Genomic DNA, 25,260 nt, shown 5'->3' on the forward strand with positions numbered 1-25,260 from the left:
GAGGCCCAGAGAAGCTAAGTGACTTGCCCAAAGTCACACATCTGGCAAGCGGCGGAGTCGGAATTAAAACCCATGACCTCTGATTTTGAAGCCCGGCTCTTTCCACTGGGTCACACTGTACTAAGCGCTTAGAAAGTACAATTTGGCAAGAGACAGACAATCCCTATCCCACAATGGGCTCACAGTAGGTGTCACTACATACACGTGGGACCTGATATCCAGACATAATTGAGCCCAAATAAATAATAATAATGATGGTATTTGTTAAGCGCTTACTAAGTGCCACGCACTGTTCTAAGTGCTGGGGTAGACACAAGGTAATCGGGTTGTCCCCCGTGGTGTCATGGTCTTTAATCCCCATTTTACAGATGAGGTAACTGAGGTACAGAGAAGTGAAGTGACTAGTCCAAGTCACAACAGACAAGTGGTGGAGTCAGGATTAGAACCCAGGTCCTCCTGACTCTCAGGCATAGGCTCTTTCCACTAAGCCATGCTGCTTCCCAGTACTCATTGTTCTCTTTATTTCATCATCCTCTTCGAACCTTCTCAAGCCACATTCTAAGCCTGAACACCTTCCCAAATCCCAGCTACCTTTAGCAAGCTTTCTTCCTGAAATTTCCCCTCTCCAATATCACCCCCAGTTTGTCACACTGAATCCTCTCCTTTCACTGGAGAAATCCCATTCCCACCATCTTCTCTATAATGAAATCCCTGAATAATAAACTGTGGTATTTCTTAAGCATTTACTCTGTGCCAAGCACTTACTAAGAACTCAGATAGATACAAAATAATCAGGTTTTTTCCTCGGGGCTCACAGTCTAAGGTGGAGGGAGAACAGGAATTCACTGACTCCCAATTTTACAGATGAGGAAACTGAAGCCCAGATTAAGTTAAGTGACTTGTCCAAGATCACACCACAAGGAGTGGAGCCAAGATTAGAATCCAAGATCCTTGACTCCCAGGCCCTTCCCACCAAGGTCTGCCATTCCTTTAAATTGCCTCCACCTGTCTGAATACGCAATGCCCACGACACCACCTTTATACCCGCCACAAAATAACCTTACACCTTTACATACTCAAGGTAAATTTTTTATTCATCTATTAAATGTCTCTTCAGTTGCTATGTCCTTCACTTGTCTAACCGAAGCAAAATAATCTTAGATTATGAGGTTCCGGAAGGCGGAGACCAAATAATTATCAATTTGGCACTCAATTTGAATTGTACTAAGCCTGACATCTCATATATTCAGAAGCTTAACAAACAGTTCTGATGATGTTATTTAGGGGCAGGAAGTTGGGAGGTGGATTTGATTGGAGAAAGAGGGAATAAATAAGGCACAAAACCTGTTTTCCCCTTCTACCCACCCCCCCCTTGGGCAGCAGTGTCCATCAAGGACTTAGGGGGGAAGGCACAGTGACGGGGCCCGTATTTCATTCAATCATATTTATTGAGCGCTTACTGTATGCGAAGCACTGTACAAAGCGCTTGGGAGAGTGTGAGCCAGTTGTTGGGTAGGGACTGTCTCTATCTGTTGCCAAATTGTACTTTCCAAGTGCTTTGTACAGTGCTCTGCACAGTAAGATAAATAAATACGACTGAATGAACGGATACAACAATAGACAAGACACATTCCCTGCCAACAATGAGCTTACAGTCTAGAAACTCTAGCATTCTCCCCTTCTAGCGGGTTGCCTGAAGAAATCTATTCTTCAAGGACCTACGCAATCAGCATATGAAAAGTACCCAGAAAGACCTTTCGGACAATAATACGGTTTGCATGAAAATAGAGGGAAAGGTTCTTCTGAAATGGTCCCCAAGGCACGTGGACCGGCTGGCTCAGAAATGTCCCCTTCTCCGAGCACCAACCAGGTTTACCCATGGCTCTTTAGAGAGAGGAGCTGGCGGGGCCCTCCCAAGAGTCTCAAAGGCTGAAAAGGCGTTAAGGAGTGTGTGTGTGTGTGACAGAAAAAGAGAGAGTGTGCGTACGTAGAATCAGAAGGCAGCTTCTGGAGGTAGACTTCCAGAAGTGTAGACGCTCGTCTCCTGAGTTTTGGCTTAGAGAACTACTCCTCCTCCCCACCCCCTCACTTTCTCTAACTCCTCAAAGGTGATGAGTCGCCTCCCCGACCCGCCACCATTGCTGGGTGGGATAGGCACCCGTGGGATGCCCAAGACAAACCAGTTCCTATGCTGTTGTCACCCTCGTTCCGGCAGTGGGTCCCGCCCTCCTGCTTCCAAATACCTGGGGCTGAGCGGGATGTTCCGGCACCGCTCCGTGCTCAACCTACCAGCTGGAGTCCAGAGGGGAACAGGTGGGGGATTCCTCGGGGGGAAAAGGAAGGCAACTGGGGGGGTGGGCTAGAGGGAAAGGCAACATCTGGCAAGTCCTTCCAGGGGCCCAGTCAGATCGTTCCCCAGAGCTCCGGTTCCGGGAATGTGTTCACTTCTCCGACTTCGCTGAATGGCTGCCCGCCCTGGGTGAATGTCAGCTTGTACCTCAGACGGACGGGCTCCTAGGACGGAAACGAGATCAACGGGGTAAGATTCTGCCACGGCACCAACAGCTCTACCCCTCTGGAGACAGCTTAGTCTAGGTCCCATGGGTCCATTCAGCTGGGAGGAGGGCACCAGCCCCTACCTCCAAACCAAGGGCCGCGTGCCAAGGAGCACCCTACATTGGTGGATCTCCCACTCATGCCCGCCTCATCCCAGTATACCTGCCCAAACTGGAACGATTTCATCAGGAAAGAAATAATAATAAGGACCAATGGCATTTGCAATCCGTGACCCCAGTGCCCAGGAAGAGCCCAGGCCTAAGCCACTCTGCTTCCCCTTTCCCGGCATCAAAGACCTTCCCTTTCCCTAGAATATCCCTATAAATCCTCAAAAACTTCCCTTGGCCATCCTAAAGCAATCCTGGTAGCTTTCGTGCTGTGCTTCTTCTGTCTTCATATAGAACCAACTCAAGCCCTGCCCTGAGAGCTGTGGGAGCAGAAGAGGGGAAACTCTGCAGGAGGGAAGGAGCTAGAAACCAGAGATAAGGTTCTGAGGTGAACAGCAAAAGAGAAGCAGCGTTGCCTAGTGCTTAGAGCATGGGGCCTGGGAGTCAGAAGGACCTGGGTTCTAATCCCGGCTCCGCTATTCTCAGTGGAAAGAGCCTGGGCTTCGGAGTCAGAGGTCATGGGTTCAACTCCCGGCTCTGCCACTTGTCAGCTGTGTGACTGTGGGCAAGTCACTTAACTTCTCTGTGCCTGTTACCTCATCTGTAAAATGGGGATTAACTGTGAGCCTCACGTGGGACAACCTGATTACCCTGTATCTACCCCAGCGCTTAGAACAGTGCTCTGCACATAGTAAGTGCTTAACAAATACCAACATTATTATTATTCATCTCCTGTGTGACCTTGGGCAATTCACTTCGCTTCTCTGCAGCACAGTTCCCTCACCTGTAAAGTGGGGATTACGACCATGAGCCCCATATGGGTCAAGGACCGTGTCCATCCTGATTCACTTATATCTACCCAGTGCTTAAAGCAATGCCTGGCATATAGTAAGCGCTTAACAAATGCCATTAAAAAAAGAAAAGGTGGGACTGGCATGTTTTGTAGGAGAAGATGCCCCCAAGAAGGGTGGGAGCCTTTCCTAATGGTAGGAGGTCCTCAGGGTCTTTTTGCTTCCCTGAAGTAACCCACAAATTAACCCATTTAGTAGAAAACTGGGCCAGATGGCAGGCACAGGTTGACCGACTCCCGAAGTTCATGCTCTAAGCTCGGATCCGGAGGCCTGAGTGCCAGGTGTATTCTTGTGGGAGGAGCCTATTCACAGCCCTTTGAGAATCGAAGCCAAAAAGAATGAGCTCCTCCCCACACAGTAATAATAATAATAATGTTGGGATTTGTTAAGCGCTTACTATGTGCCGAGCACTGTTCTAAGCGCTGGGGTAGACACAGGGGAATCAGGTTGTCCCACGTGGGGCTCACAGTCTTAATCCCCATTTTACAGATGAGGGAACTGAGGCACCGAGAAGTTAAGTGACTTGCCCAAAGTCACACTGCTGGCAAGTGGCAGAGCCGGGGTTTGAACCCATGACCTCTGACTCCAAAGCCCGTGCTCTTTCCAGTGAGCCACGCTGCTTCTCAGATGATCAATTGATCAGTAGATGATCAATAAATACCATTAAATGGTCGACTGCCTGCAGCCCTGAGGGGGGCCCCCCAAACAGCTCCAAAGGTAGTTTTACTTCTGTTGGGACTTCCCAGATGGAGGACTACCCTAGCCGCTAACAGAGCTCAGGACCTAGACAATCAGTCGATAAATCATTTGTATTTCCTGAATGCTTACTGTGTGCTAAGCGCTTGGGAAAGTTCAATACAACCGAGTCGATAGACATGATCCCTGCCCACAAGGAGCTTGTTCTTTTATAGCATCATTTCTGGAGGGCCTTCCGTTATCATAGAGATGGTTTTGACCACTACCACGGGGCCCGTGCAAGATTGTTTTGTCCATAACCTCATCACGTTAAATCTAGAAACGCTCCCCAGTTCCTGAAGAGCATTCTATCCCAAATCCACACTACAGAGGACAGGGCTGCCTGGGACAGCAGGAGGCTGTGCCCGCCCCCTTCTCAATCCCTGGCCAGGTATTCAATGGGAAGTTCGCTCCTCACCTCCGGGCCCCGCCCTAAAACCCAGTAACCCTGAAGTGCCTCTTCCTTAAAGCCTGGAGGTAGAGAGCCAGATGTCCTCACTGAAGGGTTGGCTGGTATGCTTTCTTATATCACAAGATGTTCCCCCGGAATCTGCCTTTTCCACTAACTGCAACTTTCCCCCGGGTTCCTGACATCTCTTCCAAGAAGCCTTCCCCATCTAATCCCTAATTTCCCCTACTCCCTTGCCCTTCTACACTGCGTATGCACTTGGATCTGTATCCTTTAATAATAATAACGGTATTTGTTTAGCGCTTACTATGTGCCGGGCACTGTAGTAAGCACGGGGGTGGATACAAGCAAATCAGGTAGGACACAACCCCTGTCCCACGTGGGGCTCACAGTCTCAATCCCCGTTTTATAGATGAAATAACTTAGGACCAGAGAAGTGAAGTGATTTGCCCAAGGTCGCACAGCAGACAAGTGGCAGAACCGGGATTATAACCCAAGACCTTCTAACTCCCAGGCCCACTCTCTATTGACTACGCCATTAAAACTATGAGCCCTATGTAGGAAAGGGATGGTGTCCAATCCAATTACCCTTTAACTACCCCAGTGCTTAGTACAGTGCCTGGCACATAGTAAGTAATTATTAATTATTATGTCCGAGCAGGACCTTGGCTGGACAGAACGATTCTGCACTCTGGGAGTTACCTCTCCCACCCTTCCCCTTCCTCCTCTTATCCTCCCTGCAACCTCATCCCAAAAGTCGGTCTCAGCACCCCCGTTGCTATTCCCCTCAAATTCTCCGGCTCTCCCAGTCCAGCCCTGGCATCCTCCCCAAATGTGGCCCTCAGCGGAGACTTCAGAACGTACTTTGTGAGGGTTGGCAAGCAACAGGACCTGAGAGATCACGACGGGAGGCAGGAAGGGGCTGAATGGAGGCAGCTTGGAACTGGAGGCCGGCTGCAGTTTCACTCTCATTGCCTGTAGGGAGATAGAAGACCCCCACCGTCCGGCCCCCACACCAGAACTCAGACGCAGGAAGACGTTTGGAGCTCCCTGTTTCAGGAGCAAAATCACACCACTGAGTGCCAGGGTCCCTCATCCATTTTTTGGCGACGAGGGGCATAGAGAATACGGCAACAGCGGGGTCCCCCTGCCGAGACAGCTTCACCCTCTCTCCCCGCCTTCGGGTCAACTGCTAGAATGCTAAAGGATGGACACAGTTGGGAAGGTTGCCCAAAGGTGGTGGGAGAAGGTGGGAGAGAGAGCTGTGTGCTTGGCTTTTGAGCAAATGGAGGGTGTGGGGAGGGCAGAGAACCAAGGAACTGAGCGGGCCTTCTCTCAGCCCTCTGCAACTTTCCTGGAGCAAGAAAGGAAGTGTGTTCTCTCAGATTTGTGGAGTTCGGCACTTTGGTCAAGGAGCAGAGACAGGGTGGGCCCATGGTCTGGTCCCAGCTCACCTTCCCCACACTCCCGCTAGGATTCCAACCGAGCTGGCCCACAGAGCAGGTGGCAGAGGCCCACTGCTCTCAAGGACTGGCCCAGCCACTCGCCTGGCTGAAAATGATAATAATAACAAAGGTATTTGTGAAGCGCTTACTATGTGCCGAGCACTGTTCTAAATACTGGGATAAAGGTTATCAGGTTGACCCACATGGGGCTCACAGTCTTAAACCCCATTTTACAGATGAGGTAACTGAGGGACAGAGAATAATAATAATAATGATGGTATTTGTTAAGTGCTTACTATGTGCAAGGCATTGTTCTAAGTGCTGGGGGGATACAAGGTGATCAGGTTGTCCCATGTGGGGCTCACAGTCTTAATCCCCAATTTACAGATGAAGGAACTGAGGCCCAGAGAAGTTAAGTGACTTGCCCAAAGTCACACAGCTGACAAACGGCGGAGGTGGGATTAGAACCCATGACCTCTGACTCCCAAGCCCGTGCTCTTTCCACTGAGCCACGCTGCTTCTCAAAATAATATTTATTAAGTGCTTACTATGTGCCAAGCACTGTTCTAAGCACTGGGGGAAATACAAGGTCATCAGGTTGTCCCACATGGGGCTCACAGTCTTAATCCCCAATTTACAGATGAGGTAACTGAGGCACAGAGAAGTTAAGGGACTTGCCCAAAGTCACAAAACTGACAAATAGCAGAGTCAGGATTAGAACCCACAACCTCCGACTCCCTAGCCTGTGCTCTTTACACTAAGCCACACTGCTTCTTTATCAAGGGAGGATTTTTCAGGTGTGCACAGTTTGGGAAGGATCACGGTTCATTCATCTCTCTTTAGTCACACTTGCGCACATGGCTAGTTACACAGAGAAGCAGCATGACCTAGTGAAAAGAGCACGGGCCTGGGAGTCAGAGGACCTGGGCTCTAAACCCGGGATCCACCGCTTGTCTGCTGTATGAGACCTCAGGCAAGTTACTTAGTAATAATAATAATAATTGTGGTGCTTGTTAAGCGCTTACTAGGTGCCAGGCACAGTACTAACCACTGGGGTAGATACAAGCAAATTGGGTTGGACACAGTCCCCGTCCCACATAAGGCTCTCAGTCTTCATTCATTCAATAGTATTTATTGAGCACTTACTATGTGCAGAACACTGTACTAAGCGCTTGGAATGAACAGGTCGGCAACAGATAGAGACAGTCCCTGCCGTTTGATGGGTCTCCACTTTACAGATGAGGTAACTGAAGCACAGAGAAGTGAAGTAACTGGCCAAAGGCCACACAGCTGACAAGTGGTGGAGCTGGGATTAGAATCCGTGTCCCTCTGACTCCCTCTTAACTTCCCTGTCTCTCAGTTCCCTCATCTGTAAAATGGGGTTTAGTCCTATTCCCTACGATTTAGACCGTGAGGCCCATGTGGAAAAGGCACTGTGCCCGACCTGCTTACCTCATCTCTACCCCAGCCCTTAGTAGAGTGCTTGGCCCACAGTAAGCGCTCAACAAATACCAAACAAACAAATCCTCACCTTGGGCACCGCTGCCTGGAACACGATGTCTCCGACGGGCTGAGGTGCCGTGCTCAGCATCGACAGCACCAGCGCCTGCACCTCCGGGTGGCCCGGGGCAGCTTCAGCCAGGGAGAAGTGGAGCATGGCCTTCAAGCCGTTCCTGTCATACACCGTGATGGGAGGAAGCCTGCCTGGGGGAGGAGGATCAGAAAACAAAAGTCAACGCAGTCGCAAGTACGCCAGGAGTTTCAAGCCGAAAGGGGAGGTGCCTAGCTGCTTGAGGGCCAGGATCTATACTGATAATAATAATTGTGGTATTCGTTAAGCACTTACGGTGTGCCAGGCACTGTACTAAGTATTAGGGTGGATACAGGCAAATCAGGTTGGATGCCATCCCTGTCTCGCATAAGGATCACCGTCTCATTCCCCATTTTCCAGATGAGGGAACTGAGACATAGAGAAGTGAAGTGACTTGCCCAAGGTCACACAGCAGACAAGTGACAAAGCTGGAATTAGAACCCAGGTCCTTCTGACTTCCAAGCCCGTGCTACAGCCACACTGCCACGCTGCTTCTCCCAGAGGACGGATTCAGGGATGGCCGGACAAGTCCCTCTCCAAGAAGCTAAAATCAAGTAATAATAATAATGATGATGATTGTGGCATTTGTTATGCACTTACTCTGTGCCAAGCACTATACTAAAAGCTAGAGTAGATACAAGATAATCAGGTTGGACACAGTCCCTGACCCACTTGGGTCTCACAGAGAGGGAGAACAGGGATTTTGATTCCCATTTTACAGTCAGTCAATAGTATTTATTGAGCGCTTACTGTGTGTAAAGCACTCTATTAAGGGCTTGGGAGAGTACAATATAGCAGTGTAGTAGACCCATTCCCTGCCCGCAGTGAGCTTACGGTTACAGTCACAAGTTTACAGATGAGAAAACCATGGCAAGAAGTTAGGTGACTTGACCGAGGTCCCATAGCAGGCAAGTGACGGACCGAGATTGGAAGCTAGGTTCTTTGACTCTCAATCCCGTGCTCTTTCCACTTGGCAACACTGCTTCTCAGCTAGGAATACGATTGGTAATGATTCAGTGTTTTTAAACCCTCCCCGAAGGGTCTCACACTTCTACCTGGAACATAGTAAGATCAGAAAACCAAGTTGGACCCACGAGCCTGGAGTCTGTCTCCATGAGAGAAGGCAGGAAGATGTTCTGGGAGGGGTTTTGGAGGGACTTGAAAAGGGGCTCACAGAGAAGCCTCACTTCAGAAGAGGTTTTTGGGTTCCTAACTTCTGCCCAAGTAACCTAGCTGAGAAAGAAGTCCTCCTCAAACCTCTCCACCCAATGCACCGCCACAACAGCTACTTGACTTTCTGGGCTTCTCCCATTTCCCTGCTGCTACAAGGCAGGAGTGGACGCTGCTGTGCCACCTTTTCATATCATCTCTCTCACCTCCAACCTCTTGCCCACATCCTGCCTCTGGCCTGGAACGCCCTTCCTCCTCATATCTGACAATCTCTCTCCCCTGCTTCAAAGCCTTATTGAAGGCACGTCTCCTCCAAGAGGCCTTCCCTGACTAAGACCTCCTTTCTTGTCCTCCCACTCCTTTCTATGTCACCCTGACTTGCTCCATTTATCCATCTCACCTTCCAGATCCGGAGCACTCATGTACATATCTGTAATTTATTCATATTAATGTCTCTCTCCACCTCTAAACTGTAAGCTCGTTGTGGGCAGGATGTCTGTTTATTGGGAGATTGTACTCTCCCAAGAGCTTAGTACAATGTTTTACACACAGTAAGTGCTCAATAAATATGACTGAATGAATGAAAACTCCAGAATATTTTGGGGGTGGGTGACAGAGGGGAAACAGGATACCCATTGTCCAATGGCAGAAGAGGATCTTAGAGTAACTCCAGAAACCCAGTGGACTTCCATGTCACTCTGAGCCCCAGAAGAGTGGAGTTCCTGAGCTTTAGGTCATCCCCTAATAATAATAATAATAAAAATAATAATGGTATTTAAGTGCTTACTATGTGCCAAGCCCTCTGAGGTAGATACAAAATGATCGGATCAAGCACAGTCCCTAACCGACATGGGGTTCACAGACTAAGATGGATGAGAACAGGTACTGAATTCCTATTTTACAGAAGAGGAAATTGAGGTAAGGAATAATTAATAATAACTGTGGTATCTGTTAAGTGCTTACTATGTGCCAGGCACTGTACTAAAAGCTGGGGTGAAGACAAGCAAATACATGCTAAGTGACTTGTCCAAGGTCACACAGGACACAGGTGGAAAAGCCAGGATTAGAGCCCAAAACCTCTGACTCCCAGGCCTGTGCTCTTTCCACCAAGCCACACTGCTTCTCACCAGTTGTTTTCTCCATCTCATCATCTCCCGTCCTTGGGAAAAGCATGTCACTACCCTCCCTTGTGAGGAAACTCCAAACTCAGGTGGGAAGGATGGGAAGAAGCAAGCAGAAAGGAAACTTACTGGGTTTAATTGATCCCAGTGGAACGAAAAGCTGAGCTAAAGACGCGTCCAGGGATTCCAGCTGGGAAGGAGCGCCAGACGACTTGGTCTCCCAGGGCCTGTCTGGGAGGGAAGCCTCTTGAGGGGGTGCTGGCAAGGGGTCCTGGGAGGGCACCTTCAGAGGAAGGAGATTCCTGTGAGAAAAACAACCAACCAGAAAACCAAGGTTAACCAAACAGAGCAGAGTCCCCAGTCTCTCCCAAGGGATTACAGAGAAACTGCTCCCACGTCCTTCAAGATTGAAGAGAGTAGGGGAGGGAAAAGGTCAGAGCAAGAAGAGGCAGAGGAAAAATGTTTGGATTCAAGCTCCAGTTTCCCTATTTTTTGATCTCTGGGAGGACTAATGAATTGGGGAGCAGTGGGGGCTGGACAGGGGCTATACCCCAAACTCAGCACCTTTATTCTGTGACCATTAAAAAGCTGCTGCTTTCATTTCTTTCTATTTCTGTCAAGTTAGAGCAAGGAGAGAAAGGTTTCCGTTTGAGACTTTCTTAGCCCAGGAGTAGGCATGGAAATAGGATGAGGGGGGATAGGATGAGAGAGGCCCAGGACTTCTTCCTCCTTTAAAACACAGGGTTTGTCTCAGGTTGAAGGAGGTATAGGAAGAGGGTGGGAGTAAAGGGAGAAATACCCAGGAACATTTATGCTGGGTCCTCCCAGTCCAAGAAAGCAAACGGTTTCTCAGTACTTTAATATCGTTTGGGTTCCAGGGTAAACCCTTCTGATTGCCAAGTTCTCCTCCATGGAATTTAGGCCTGACTCCTGAATTGACTCCCCGCCTTGGGAGTCGGTGAACTGTCAGAGGGAAGCTGGAACAGATGCCTCGATAAGGCCTCAAAGGAAAAGGGCAGAAGTCACAGGGGTGGAAGAGAGCTACATCGCAACCTGATCGCTGCAGGAGGAAGGGATTCGAGGGGAATCAGGGAGAGTGGATCCATCGAGCTGGAAAGTGGGCAGTTTCTCTCGGGAGGTGGTGCTGATGCCTGAGAATAGATCAATCGGGAGTATTTACTGAGCACTTGCAATGTGTAGAGCACTGTATTAAGCGCTTGGGAGAGTATAATTCAACAGAATCAAGCAGACATATTCCCTACCCGCAATGAGCTTCCAGTATAGAGAACTGAGAAAGGACAGGGACCCTATGGACTGTAAATTTGTTATGGGCAGGGAACGTTTGCCAATTCTTTTGCACTGTATTCTCCCAAGCATTTAGGATACGTGCTCTGCACATGGTAAGCACTCAATAAATATTCCTGATCCACTGACTGATTGACTGACCCGTGTTTCCCAACCTTGCCCAGCCCCCACCTCACCACCCCTCCAGTTTCCTCACCAAGGAAAACTCTGGCCCTGAGGCGAGACCTGAGGTTCTCCCAGGCCCAGAGGCACATTCTTCTCTGGAGATCTGCTCCCAACGCTGCCATTTGTCATCCTGGCTCTGCAGGGCCCAGGGGGTATCTGGCTGGGAGTAGAGCTCAGCTCCTTCCAGCCATTCTGTCCCGTAACCTATCGGACCAGGAGTCGTGGGAGAAAAAAAGAAAGCTGACTGAGAGCTAGCTAACCCCAGGGGTGGGGGGCTGCCCATCTTGGGGCTTGCCCGGAGCACTGTGGGGGCCCAAGTTTCAGGGACTTGGCCAAGCTCCAAGCAGGGGCACCTGGGGAAGGAGACGTGGGAACCCGAAGAGATGGGTTGAGTCTGGGAAGTGGAGAGCTATCAACTTGTATCTCAAACCCAGTGCTTAGAACAGTGCTTGACAAATAGTAAGTGCTTAACGAATACAACAATAATGATAATAATGAGTGCAGGGCCCAGTATTGCCTACAAGGATCCCTGTTCATACGAATGAATGAATGGATGACTGAGACAAGTGGATGAATGAATTTCTTGGGCCCCCCGACCAGCATCCTCACCTTCGTGTCTCCAAACTGGGGGGCCGTCTGCAGTGAGGCTGGTGGACTGTTGAGCCCTGTGAGATGCAAAGCACATGAAACAGAGTAGAGTCGGCAACCTGGAGTCCCCTGCCGCCCCTTACCCTTCCAGAGAGCGGGCAGTGATGGGTCAGAACCCCTTCCCCACCCAGCGAGGAAAGGAGGCTTGTCTGACACCCCAAAGATAGCAGAGTTCCTCACACCTTGGCTGGAAGCCCTATTTGCCCCATCTCTCTCCCCGGCACTGCCCCCCGACACACACACACACACACACCTAAGACAGCCAGCTCCTCCTTGAGGAGGCAGAGTGACGACAAGCCGCTGTCCGAACCGGCTGGGGCCGTGGGCTCTCCCACCGATCCTGAGTCCAGTTCAGAGAAATCAATCAAAGTGTAGCTTTTGATGGTTCCCCTGGAGTCCCTGGAGTCTCTGGAGTCTGGAAAACGGAGCGGGAAGAGAACTGTCGGTCAGACCCCCAGGCCCTGGCCCCCAGGACGGCTGCTTTCTCTTCCATTTTAATTGAAGCACCGATCCAAAGCTGTCTGCCGAAGAGCTTCCCACCATCTTCCCATGCCAGAGGCAGTAACCCCTCTCTCCAAACAAAACCCTTGCAAGACTCTTTTTACCTTCCTCTTGGGCACCTTCTCTTTTTAAAAAAAAAATAATATTTGTTAAGCACTTACTGCATGCCGGGCACTGTTCTAAGCGCTGGGGGAGATACAGGATAATCAGATTGGACACAGTCCATGAACCACATGGGGCTCACAGTCTTAATCTCCATCTTACAGATGAGGCAGCTGAGGCACACTGAAGTGAAGTGATTTGCCCAAGGTCACACAGCAGAAAAATGGTGGAGCTGTGATTAGAATGCAGGTCCTTCTGAGTCCCAGTCCTGTGCTCTAACCACTAGGCCAGGCTGCTTCCCTCTCAGAATGCCTGTCAGAACTGAGGTGAGCTTTGTGACCAGGCACTTTCCACCCCTTCAGAGGTTAGAGCACCCAGCTTAACTCTGAAAATGTAAACTTCCCTGTCACTGCCCCTCCACCCTCCCAGTTCCCCCATCATTTGCCCCTTCCAAAGCCATGTCAGGTCAGGGCCACATGAGAAGCAGTATGGCTTAGTGGATAGATCACGGACCTGGAAATCAGAAGGTCATGGATTCTAATCCCCCTCCGCCACATGACTCCTGGGTGACCTTGGGCAAGTCATTTCATTTGTCTGGACCTCAGTTACCTCATCTGTAAAATGGGAATTAAGAGTGTGAGCCCTCTGTGGGACAGAGAATGGGTCCAACCTGACTAACTTGTATCTACTCCAGTGCTTAGAACAATGCTTGGGACATAGTAAACATTTAACAAGAACCATAATTATTATTATTATTATAAACCAGGCTGCGCTTTTGACTTCCACACCACACAAAGGACCTCAGCAGCAAGGGAAATCCAAGCCTCACAATCTGCTTTCCCTACCAGTTGGGACTGGACTAGTATTAGAAGCAAGTACTAGAGAAGCAGTGTGGCCTAATAGAAAGAGCAAGGGCCTGGGAATCAGAGGACCTGGGTTCTAGTCCCAGGTCTACGACTTCTCCGCTGTGTGACCCTAGGAAAGTCACTTTATTTTTCTGTGCCTCAGTTTTCTTATCTATAAATTGGGGATTAAGATTGTGAGCCCCATGTGAGACAGGGACTGTGGCCAGTCTGATTACCTTGTGTCTCCCTCAGTAATTAGAACAGTGCCTGGCACATAGTAAGTGCTTAACAGATACCATTTAAAAAAAAAAAACCCGCAAAGTGAGAAGCATTTAGCAAGCACCCGCTACCTTGAGAGCTGCGTGAACAACCCGGCGCGCCAGCAGCATCGTCGGAGTTCCGGCTTCCATTGCTCTTCTGACCCTCCACCACCTCCTTGTATAAGAGGACTCCCTGCGTGAGCTGATCGTTGGCCTTGAGGATCTCCGCTGAGGAAAGGAAAGGAAAACAAGACACACGGCATTCACTCCCTCCTAAGTCTCTTGAAGTAAAAGTCCACACCGTGGCCAAGAATGGCAAAACCAAGCCCATCCTTGGGGCTGGAGAACAATCCTAATAAAATCCATCATCACCTAACGCATCGTCGTCATCGACGGTATCACTGGCCAACCGGAACAGGGTGGGCCTCAGCTTCTCACACCGCTCATACAGGCCCTGGGGAGAAAACCAACATGGAGGTCGGGTCTGGGTCTCGATAACACAAGAAGAGCCAGGTTACAGGGTTCAGGGAGACGTGGGTCAGGGACCTGCAGCCTGGCCTTGCTCCATTAGCCAGACCGGTGAATCTGGGGCCCCCGGCTGCGCTACCAAACTACGGTCTGTCCGACAAAGGATGTGGATCATAGGACTAGCCACTCGGTTTGGTGGTGACTTCATCGTGCGCCAGTTGGCAGAGTCAGAGGAAAGCAAGCACTAATAATAATAATTACGGTATTTGTTAAGCACTATGTGCTGAGCACTGTTCTAAGCGCTGGGATAGACACAGGGTAATCAGAATGTCCCACGTGCTGCTCACATTTTTTAATCCCCATTTTTATGCTACACGCTCACCAGGAGAGGTTGGGCTGCCCACTTGCCCCCTGAGCCCCTGGACCTCCATCTGTGAGACGAAGATTGAGAAGGCCTGGGGTTTTGGCTACGCATTTCTGCACCGGTGGTCGCCTTCCCCTGCCCCCCATCCCGTGGTATCTGGCCTGGAACAGATCCAACAGATCCAGACCGTTACTCTCCCCTACTTCAAAGCCTTATTGAAGACACATCTCCTCCAGAAGGGCTTCCCTGGCTAAGCCCCCCATTTCCTCTTCTCCCACTCCTTTCTGCCTCCCCCTGACTTGCTTCCTCTGTTCTTCCCCCCTCCCAGCCCCATAGCATTATGTACATATCTGTAATTTTTTCTTTTTATATTAATGCCTGTGTCCCCCTCTAGACTGTAAGCTTGTTGTGGGCAGGGAATGGGTCTGTTTATTGTGGTACTGTACTCTCCCAAGTGCTTAGTACAGTGTTCTACATACAATATGCACTTAGTAGATAGGATTTTTTTTTAAATGGAATTTGTTAAGCACTTATTATATGTCAGGCCCTGTACTAACCGCTGGGGTAGGTACAAGCTAATCGGGTTGGACACAGTCCATGCCCCCTAGGGGCTCACAATCTAAATCTCCATTGTACAGATGAGGTAACAGAGGCCCAGATGAGGTAACTGAGGCTCAGAGATGTTAAGTGACTTGCCTAAGGTCACACAGCAGACAAGTGGCAGAGCGGGGATCAGAACCCAGGGATCAGAATTCTGAGGCCTGTGCTCTATCCTCCAGGCCATACTGCTTCTCGATTGATGGACTGACTGCTGATACCCATGCTTCCATCTAGGAACTGGCTCTCAGTAGCCAATGGAAGGACCGTCTCATACTGCCAAGGCAATCTATGGAGAATGAAGTAGGAGGGTTTTTAAGCTGTTTTATTTCATTGACTTTTAAAAGGCAATTCAGTTTCTACTGTGGGAAAAGCACACACCTCCAAATAGAGATTCCCACAGCCCAGAAAACCAAGGCACCTCATCAATCTCTGTCTTTTTTGGTTTTATGGTATCTGTTAAGCGCCTACTATGAGCCAGTCATGCTACCAAGCACTGGGGTAGATACAAGTTGATCAGGTTGGACACAGTCCCTGCCTCACACAGGGCTCCCAGTCTTAACCCCCGTTTTACAGATGAGGGAATTGAGGCACAGAGAAGTTAAGCGACTTGCCCAAAGTCACACAGCAGACAAGTGGCAGAGCCAGGATTAGAACACGGCTCTCTCTGACTCCCAGGCCCACGCTCTATCTAATAGACAACACTGCTTTGGAGTGGCCTGGCAGTCCAGTGGGAATGTGGAGCAGCAGAGAGGAACCAGAACCTGGACCTAATAATAATAATAATTATTATTATGGTATTTGTTAAGCGCTTACTATGTGCCAGGCACTGTTCTAAGCACTGGGGAACATACAAGATAGCCGGATTAGACTCAGTCACACACAGGCTCACAGTCTTAATTTCCATTTTACAGATGAGGGAACTGAGGCACAGAAGTTAACTGACTTGTCCAAGGACACACAGCAGACAAGTGGTAGAGTCAGGATCGAACCCATGACCTTCTGACTCCTAGGCCCATGCTCTATCCACCCATGCTCTATCCATTAGGCCATGCTGCTTCCCACTATGTCATGGCGAAGAGAGGAGTTGGGGCCTGGGGTCAGGTTGCAGCTTGGAGTGGGGGCCATCTGCCTTACATGAATCAGGCTAACGGCTGAGCCAGATGGGGATGTGGTTCTGCTTTTTTTAAAGCATCGCCAAGGGAAAAGATAGGTGGTCTGAATGAGTGAGTTACACCCTTGATGCCACTATATTTTCTGACTGCAAGCATTCGTCAGCACGTGCCCAGTACCTGAGTGGGAGAATATGAGGAAATGGATTCCGGGCCTGAAGAAATCGTATATTACGGAAGCACAGACGGACAGGGAGAGGCAAGTCTTTTATAGCTAACAGAAGGGGAGAGAAGAAGTGGGAGGAGTTGTGATAGTATTTATTAAGCGCTTACTATGGGCAGAGTGTATACGATGCACTGGGAGAGAATACAGAGATGGGAATTAGCCACAGTCCCTGTCTGTCCGTCTCCCCCGATTAGACTGTAAGCCCGTCAAACGGCAGGGACTGTCTCTATCTGTTGCCGACTTGTTCATTCCAAGCGCTTAGTACAGTGCCCTGCACATAGTAAGCGCTCAATAAATACTATTGAATGAAATAAATACTATTGAATGAATAAACGGTACCACATACGGTTTATATTAAATGCTTACTATGTGCCAAGCATTGGGGTTACAATACAAGATAACCAGGTTGGATATAGTCCCTCTTCCACAATCATTCATTCAATCATATTTACTGAGCGTTTACCATGTGCAAAGCACACACGGGCTTCACTGTAGACTGGGGGAAAAACAGATAATAATAAGAATGTTGGTATTTGTTAAGCACTTACTATGTGCCAAGCACTGTTCTAAGCACTGGGGTAGACACAAGAGAATCAGGTTGTCCCACGTGGGGCTCACAGTCTTAATCCCCATTTTACAGATGAGGTAACTGAGGCTCCGAGAAGTTAAGTGACTTGCCCAAAGTCACACAGCTGATAAAGTGGCCGAGCTGGGATTCGAACCCATGACCTCTGACTACAAAGCCCGTGCTCTTTCCACTGAGCCACGCTGCATTTTATATTTTTTTAATGGTATTTGTTAAACGTTTACTATGTGCCTGGCACCTTACTATGCAAACTGGCAGAAACAACTAATCAATTTGGACACCATCCATGTCACGCATGGGGTTAAAAATCTTAATCCCCATTTTACAGGTGAGGTATCTGAGGAACAGAGAAGTGAAGTGATTTGCCTGAGGTCACACAGCAGATAAGTGGAGGATCCAGAATTAGAACACAGGTCCTTCTGACTCCTTGGGGTTGGGGCCCATGTGCCCCTAGGCCACACTGTTTCTCAAATGAGGAAATGGAGGCCCAGAGAAGTTAAATGAAGTTAATTTACAGTTAAAGGTCATGCAGCAGGCAAGCAGAGGAGGTGGGGCTAGAATATCAATGTTTCTCTCTCCCACTCCAGACTGTAAGCTCACTGTGGGCAGGGAATGTGTCCGTTTTTTGTTGTATTATACTCTCCCTAGCACTTAGCACAGTGCTCTGCACACAGTAAAAGCTCAATAAATACTACAGAATGAACGAACCCAGGCTTCCACCCTCCCTGTTCTCCTCTCTTTCCACTAGATCACGCTTACATTTGCCCTGTAAAAAGAACCCTCTGTGAGCTCCCAACTAATATTCTCCCTGAGCTGGAGTAATACAAGTGAAATGAAGGAAAGAGGACCTCGTTTATGGGTCTCTGACCGGACTGAAGATTGCCGATAAGAAAGAAAGAAAGCTTAGGGCAGGAACTCCGCCGAGGGGTGGGGCGAGCCAAGGGGACAACTGTGACAGGCCGAGCATCTGGGGAACTGAACCCCTGACCGAAGCCTCTGGATTGGTCTTGGGCAACCTCCAGTCATCCCACCCTCACAGCAGCTGGACCTCTGGGGGGACGGCTATAGGTCCAGGTGACCACCACCCTGGCCCCTTCATTACCCGCAGGATTTCCTGGTTGGGCTGGGTCAGGTCCTGCCTCCGATAACTGCTCAGCATCTCCTTGAGCTGGTTCACGGTGCTGTGGACTTCATCGATGGCACTCGCTCTCCTGGACACCTTCTCGCATTTCTCTTGATCCTTGCAAGGAGATTGACAAAAGACGGTCGATCAGGCGAGCAGAGAGGAATGTGGTCCGGGGCTACCGGGAGTCATCAGTAATGACACCCCTTTGGGGCTTGAATTAGGAGGCACCATTAAATGAGTGGGGGCAGAGAGGAATGGTGGAGCCTTAAGACTCCAGAGGGTTCTTGGGGGGCAAGTCAGTCTAACGGATGAGCCCCAGAATCCTTTTTTTTTTTTTAAATGGCATTTGTTAAGCCCTTACTATGTGTCAAGCACTGTTCTCAGCACTGGGGTAGATACAAATTAATCTGGCTGGCCACAGTCCCTGTCCCACATGGGACTCATAGTCTAAGTAGGAGGGAGAACAGGTCTTGAATCCCCATTTTGCAGTTGAGGCAACTGAGGACCAGAGAAGTTAAGTGACTTGTCCAAGGTCACACAGAAGGCACGTAGCAGAGCCGGGATTAGAACAAGCCAGGGCTTTATCCCCTAGGCCACACTGCTTACAGCGGAATCTTGAAATTTAGGCTCTGTTCAATCACTGACTTGCGCCTTACTCTGGTCACGTCCACTCCATCTCAAGGCCTTGCTTTGACAAGCCACACCCAAATACTTTCCCCGTTCCCCACCTCCCAAGCTTCTTACTGGGATGGTGAGATTGTTCTTATAAAATGCTTTGAGCATCTCACTTTTTTATGGTATTCGTTAAGGGTTTACTATGTACCAAGCCCTACTCTAAATCACAGAGGCAGACACAAACTAATCATGTTGGACATAGCCCCAGGTCCCACCTGGGATTCAGTCTAAATAAGAGGGAAAACTGGTATTTCACCTGCATTTCACACTGAGGTGAAGTGACTTACCCAAGGTCATACAGCAGACACATGGCAGAGCCAGAATTAGAACCCAGGTCCACTGACTCCCAGGCCTGTGCGCTTTCCACTAGGGCACACTCCTTCTCTGGAGCATTACAGAACAAAGAACTTGGCAGGGACTAGGAAGCGAGAGTCACTTGCTCACAGCCCACTTCTCCATACAAGCTCCAGGCCCTGCCTTCCACCCTCCTGCCCTATCTTGCTCCTGAAGGGGTCCAGGGGAGTCAAGGGGAGCTACCTCACCCACCTCTTTGATCATGCTCTTGATCAGCCGGTTGGCGGCCTCCAGGTCATCGGCGTGGCTACTCTTCAGTAGTTTGGCCAGAAGCTGTGGAGGAAACCACATTACCTGACGGAATAACAGCCCCTCAAGAAAGCCCCCATGCTGGCCCAGGCCCCCAGTCTGTGTAGGCAACAGAATGGTGAGTCCCACCTGATGAACTCCTGAACAAGACAGAAGCCAGTGGGTCTGGCTGCCATTTCCCCTTGTTTCCACTAGACCGTCAGCTCTCTGAGGAGAGGAACCTTATCTTTGAATTCTCCACTTTTCCCCCCAAAGCACTCAGTAGGTGCTCAATAAATGCTACCGATTGATTCTACTTCCCCAGGAATAAGTCAGTCAGTCAATCGTATTTACTGAGTGCTTACTATGTGCAGAGTAATGCATTCGTGTTCGATCTGCTAATTCGGCATCTACTTAATTGCTTACTTTTTAAAAATCAGTCTTATCTCTGCTTTTATTCACTGAACTATTGCATAATTGGCAATCTGTGTTCCCTTGTCCCTGCTCTTAAACTGTAAACTCCTTGAGGAGTTTACTTCTGTTGTAGGTTCGCAAGAGACCATTTCAAGACTCTTTACATAGTAGGTGTTCAATAAATGTAGGGGAGGAAGGAAGAGGGAGGGAAGAGGGAGGAGGGAGCCTCTGGACTCAGGAGCCCAAAGAGTGGTTCCACAACAAAATCTCGGATTGGGGACACTAAAGCAAATCAGAGACATTTACTTTTCCAGGGATGGCATGGGAGGGCTTACACATACCAGATTAGGAGGGGAGAGAAAGGGGGAGGAAGTTACCTTTGATTTCTCTTCATCGGAATCAAAAATGGTGCTCTTGGGCCTGGGAGAAGGAGGGGGTAAAATTTTATCCTCCGGTAACTTGGGGTCCTGCTTTATGATTCCTGTAACATACAATGCTAGATGAAATTGTGCTCTGGACCCCTCCCTCCCCATCCCCACATGGGGTCCAGCTGGCATTACAGGCCAGCTGTGGAACTTGCCAGAATCTCATTCCTCTGACAAGGAAGTCTCCCTCCAAGAGGACCTAATGTCTCCTGGAACCCCGGACTCTACCGCCTCCCAGAGCCACCCCTCCTACACCCTACAGATTGGCTCCATGATGCCCCCTGCAATATGGAAGGGCCTGCCAGCCTCGGAGTCACTGGGTCCAGCTCCCTTAGGGACTACAAAAGGGCCAATCCAGTGCAGCCAACCAGACAGAGGAAAGCCAGTGAATCTGAGCCTTCAGTATGGCCACCTCAACCTCACCCAGGATTGGCCCAGGGTCCAACCGACACTGTGGTAGACACTGTAATCGATTTTAATGCCTGTCTCCCTCTCTAATCCACAGGCTCCTGGGATGTCAGAGGACCTGGGTTCTAATCCCAGCTCTGCCACGTATCTCCTTTGTGACCTTGGGCAAGTCACTTCACTTCTCCGTGCCTCGGTTACCCCATCTGTAAAATGGGGATTAAGACTGTGAGCTCCATACGGGACGTGTCCAACTCTATAGACTCGTTGTGGGTAGGGAATGTGTCTGTTACACTGTACACCCCCAAGGGCTTAGGACAGTGGTATTTGTTAAGCACTTACTATGTGCCAAGCACTGTTCTAAGCACTGGGGAGGATACAAGGTGATCAAGTTGTCCCACGTGGGGCTCACAGTCTTAATCCCCATTTTACAGATGAGGTAACTGAGGCCCAGAGAAGTCAAGTGAGTTGCCTGAAGTCACACAGCTGACAAGCGGCGGAGCCGGGATTTGAACCCAAGATCTCTGACTCCTCAGCCCGTGCTCTTTCCACTGAGCCACGCTGCTTCTTTAATAATAATGATGATGGCGCTTGTTAAGTGCTTACTATATGCCAAGCACTGTTCTGAGCACTGGGGTATCAGGTTGGACACAGTCCCTGTCCCATATGGGGCTCACAGTCTGAATCCCTATTTTACAGATGAGGTAAATGAGGCCCAGAAAAGTGAAGTGACTTGCACAAGTTCACAGAGCAGACACGTGGCGGAGGCGGGATTAGAACCCATGATCTTCTGACTCCCAGGCCTGTACTCTATCCACTAAGCCACGCTGCTTCTCCACTTCTTCAGACAGTGATCTGAACACAGTAAATGCTCAATAACTATGACTGATTGATGTGGACTGTGTCCGACCTGATTATCTTGTATCCACCCCTGCGTTTAATAGAGTGTCTGTCACCTAGTACACACTTAAGTACCATAAAAAAGTATCACTGAGTAACCAACTGCCTTGAATGCTAAACAAGCTGCCTGACAAATCCCAGACAGGCTGAGTCACCCAAACCTAGGCCATCTCTCAAAGGCCCAAATGATTTCATTCACAGCATTTGAGAAAAAGGGGATGTGAAATAACAAAACCAAGAGCACGGGCTTTGGAGTCAGGGCTCATGAGTTCGAATCCCAGCTCTGCCACTTGTCAGCTGTGTGTGTGGGCAAGTCACTTAACTTCTTTGTGCCTCAGTTCCCTCATCTGTAAAATGGGGATTAAGACTGTGAGCCCTACGTGGGACAACCTGATTCCCCTGTGTCTACCCCAGCGCTTAGAACAGTGCTCTGCACATAGTAAGCGCTTAACAAATACCAACATTATTATTATTATTATTACCTTGTTTCTTCAACATCTGATAAGCATCTCGGATTTTGACTTCTTCAGGGAACCAAACTGTCCAGCTGAACATTATTTCTGTGACTCTCTTTTTGACTTTCTCTGTGGACCAGGCCCCGAGGTACTGAAATGAAAAAAGCAGAGGTGAGTGCCGGAGGGGGAGTTGGTGAGTCTCCTCCAATGGAAACACCCAAGTCTGAGGCAGGAGCAAGTCTTGCTGGAAGTGGGAGCAAGATGAGGAATGAATTTGCTGAAAGAGGGAATTGCTTGTGGGGGACTGAGGATTAGTGCCATGTCCAAAATGCAACCAGTCTAACCAGCCAGAACACTGATCCTTTACCAAAAATCAAGGCCCCCTAGACACCTACTGAGTGGACAAATCTCAATTTCTCCAAAGGAAGAGTCAAAATGCCAAAAGGTTCACAGCGGGCTAAGGAGTTGCCTGCTCTCAGTCAAACTGAGAATTAATGGTAATGGTCAGGGTGCCAACTGTTTCGCTTTTTCTATTTCAAAATTCAAATGGCAACCAGTCCAAATGCCAAATCTTAAGGATGAGATGATGGAGCAAGGAAGAAAAAGAGCTGGTTGAACCAAGGCCTAAGCCAGGGAAAGGGGGTAGAAGATTACTATTATTATGATGTTTGTTAAGCATTTACTATGTGTCAGGCCCTGTCAAAGCACTGGGGTACATACAAATTAATAAGGTCAGACACAGTCCCTGTCCCACACAAGTCTCACAGTCTAAGGGGGAGGGAAAACAGGCACCGAATCTCCATTTTACAGATGAGGAAACTGAGGCACAAAGTTACATTACTTGGCCAAGATCACAGAGCTGGCAACTGGCCAAACTGGCATTAGAACCCAGGTCCTCTGACTCCCAGGACTGTACTCTTTCCACAAGGCCACGATGGTCCTTGGGGAATAAAAATAAAGAATTGGGGGAAGAACGGGATGAGGTGTTTTGATGACCTCCATCACTAAAGCCCTGGAAATCCAACCCCTCAGCTGTCTCTTCCCTCTCCAGGATGATTTTCCCAGGAGGTAGGGGACACCTTGGGAGAGACTGTTCTCTCTGTAGCAGTGAGACCACAATAGGAAAGAAAACGTGAATAAACAGGGGACATAAGTTTGTCATTTCAGTAAGACTTAACCCTGCCCTTTACCTTGCTACCTAGAGCTGTACAACGCGAGGTGGAAATCTCAGATCAAATCCAGAGCGGTAAGGGTCCTGGGCTCCAGAAGTGGAGGGAACCTACCTTGGGAGAGAGCACTTTGATCAACTCATTCAGGAAGCGGAACTTGGCCACCTCGTCGTGGAACCTCTCCCCACAGTGGTTTATGCAGGTCTCCAAAACCTGCAAAGGCCCAGGAGGTCAGATCACTTTTCAGCAGTGGGAGGGAAGGCGGCGGGCACTGCACTCACACCAGTGGAGTAAAGCGGGGAGGAATGGCTGGCTACACCCACTCAATCCTCAGTCACCTCAGATACACCTCACTCCCCCTAAGAGCAGGGAGGACCACTCATTCATTCATTTCTATTTATTGAGTGCTTACTGTGTGCAGAACACTCTATTAAGCGCTTGGGAGAGCGCAAAATAACAATAAACACATTCCCTGCCCACAACGAGCTTACAGTCTAGAAGGGGAGACAGCCATTAATATACAGCTCCCATGCATGCCTAGAAAATGGGACTTCCTTTGTAGGATGAATGTCTCTCAGCCAGACACCATCTTTCCTGATCGAGCTGCTCCCGGCTTCCAGATCCATTTCCACCCGGCAGGGAAGGAGCCGAAGCTTTGACCATCATGCCTTCCCTCACCCACTGGCCTACCACCAGCCCCGATTTTCTGATTAAATTCCACTCTGTGGAGTTTTGGGCTCTGTGGATACCATCAGGTCTTAGTCTGTGCGTCAGGTAAGACCAGGTCTACAACAAACTCAGCCAGGTTCTAGCGCGGGTTCGGTCTCCGAGATGTTCAAGTTCTCCTGGAGGGCTGAAGGGTGGAGGTGGAGAACAGCCCAAATCTGCCATCTGTGGACAGACTCACCGTTAAGGCGTGAAGAGCTTCCCTTTCCTGGGGAGACTGGATCTTGTGGGCCAGCAATAAGGGGGCAAGAGAGGGTCTGGGGAGGGAAATAAATAAAAATAAGCAGGAGTGTAAAGGAGTGGGATAGGAGGGATTGGGCACAACATAGAGCAGGGCACAAACTCTTTAAATGGGCAACAGGGCTCTACTCATCTCGACTCTCTCGCCCCCCTTTCCCTCCACCGCTCTCGCTCCACTAACCCACAGCCCTGGATCACCTCCTCCGTCCGCCTCCTACGCTCCTATGCTCGAGCTGCTGAGCGCTGCTGGCGAAAGTCCAAGCAGCAAGCCGACCTCACACACTTCAAATTTATCCTTTCCTGCCTTAACTCTGCCCTCTCCTCCGCCAGGCAAAGCTTCTTCTCCTCCCTCATCGACACCCATGCCCGTCACCCCCGCCGATTGTTCCGGACCTTTAACTCTCTCCTTAGGCCCCCTGTTCCTCCCCCTCCCCCATCTCTCACCCCCAATGATCTGGCCACCTATTTCCTCACGAAAATCAACACGATCAGGTCTGAGCTCCCCAAAGTCACCCCTCCGCCTCTCCCCTCCCCCCAACAACCCCCTCCCCTACTTTCCCATCCTTCCCTGCAGTATCCTCAGAGGAGATCTCCTCCCTCCTCGCAAGTGCCACCCCCTCCACCTGCGCCTCGGACCCCATTCCCTCTCACCTTCTTAAAACCATCGCCCCTGCCCTCCTCCCTTCCTTAACTTCTATTTTTAACCACTCAATCTCCAAGGGCTCCTTCCCCTCTGCCTTCAAACATGCCCACGTCTCCCCCATCCGAAAAAAACCCGCTCTTGACCCCACTTCCCCCTCCAGTTATCGTCCTATCTCCCTACTACCCTTCCTTTCCAAAATCCTAGAACGAGTCGTCTACAATCGATGCCTAGAATTCCTTAACTCCCATTCTCTCCTAGACCCCCTCCAATCTGGCTTCCGTCCCCTCCACTCTACCGAGACTGCTCTCTCTAAGGTCACCCGTGACCTCCTTCTTG

The 25,260-nt window shown here is 49.6% G+C and overlaps 1 protein-coding gene across 1 annotated transcript in view; it reads right to left on the reverse strand.

Moving 5' to 3' along the window:
- Window positions 1-1,590: 1,590 nt before the first annotated feature.
- The window catches only part of GGA2 (golgi associated, gamma adaptin ear containing, ARF binding protein 2), a 32,998-nt gene continuing 9,328 nt past the window's right edge, over window positions 1,591-25,260 (reverse strand). Inside the window, exons 3-17 of the mRNA XM_029058695.2 lie at window positions 24,223-24,298; window positions 23,430-23,528; window positions 22,174-22,297; window positions 20,339-20,442; window positions 19,512-19,592; window positions 18,267-18,404; window positions 14,184-14,265; window positions 13,902-14,039; window positions 12,357-12,518; window positions 12,065-12,120; window positions 11,487-11,659; window positions 10,115-10,287; window positions 7,635-7,807; window positions 5,523-5,633; window positions 1,591-2,514 (exon numbers count right to left, since the gene is read on the reverse strand). Of these exons, the coding sequence (XP_028914528.1) occupies window positions 2,404-2,514; window positions 5,523-5,633; window positions 7,635-7,807; window positions 10,115-10,287; window positions 11,487-11,659; window positions 12,065-12,120; window positions 12,357-12,518; window positions 13,902-14,039; window positions 14,184-14,265; window positions 18,267-18,404; window positions 19,512-19,592; window positions 20,339-20,442; window positions 22,174-22,297; window positions 23,430-23,528; window positions 24,223-24,298 (1,801 nt within the window). The 3' untranslated portion in view covers window positions 1,591-2,403. The remainder of the gene's footprint in view (window positions 2,515-5,522; window positions 5,634-7,634; window positions 7,808-10,114; window positions 10,288-11,486; window positions 11,660-12,064; window positions 12,121-12,356; window positions 12,519-13,901; window positions 14,040-14,183; window positions 14,266-18,266; window positions 18,405-19,511; window positions 19,593-20,338; window positions 20,443-22,173; window positions 22,298-23,429; window positions 23,529-24,222; window positions 24,299-25,260) is intronic.

This window comes from Ornithorhynchus anatinus, chromosome 2 (genome assembly GCF_004115215.2).
Source record: "Ornithorhynchus anatinus isolate Pmale09 chromosome 2, mOrnAna1.pri.v4, whole genome shotgun sequence".
NCBI classification, from domain to species: domain Eukaryota; kingdom Metazoa; phylum Chordata; class Mammalia; order Monotremata; family Ornithorhynchidae; genus Ornithorhynchus; species Ornithorhynchus anatinus.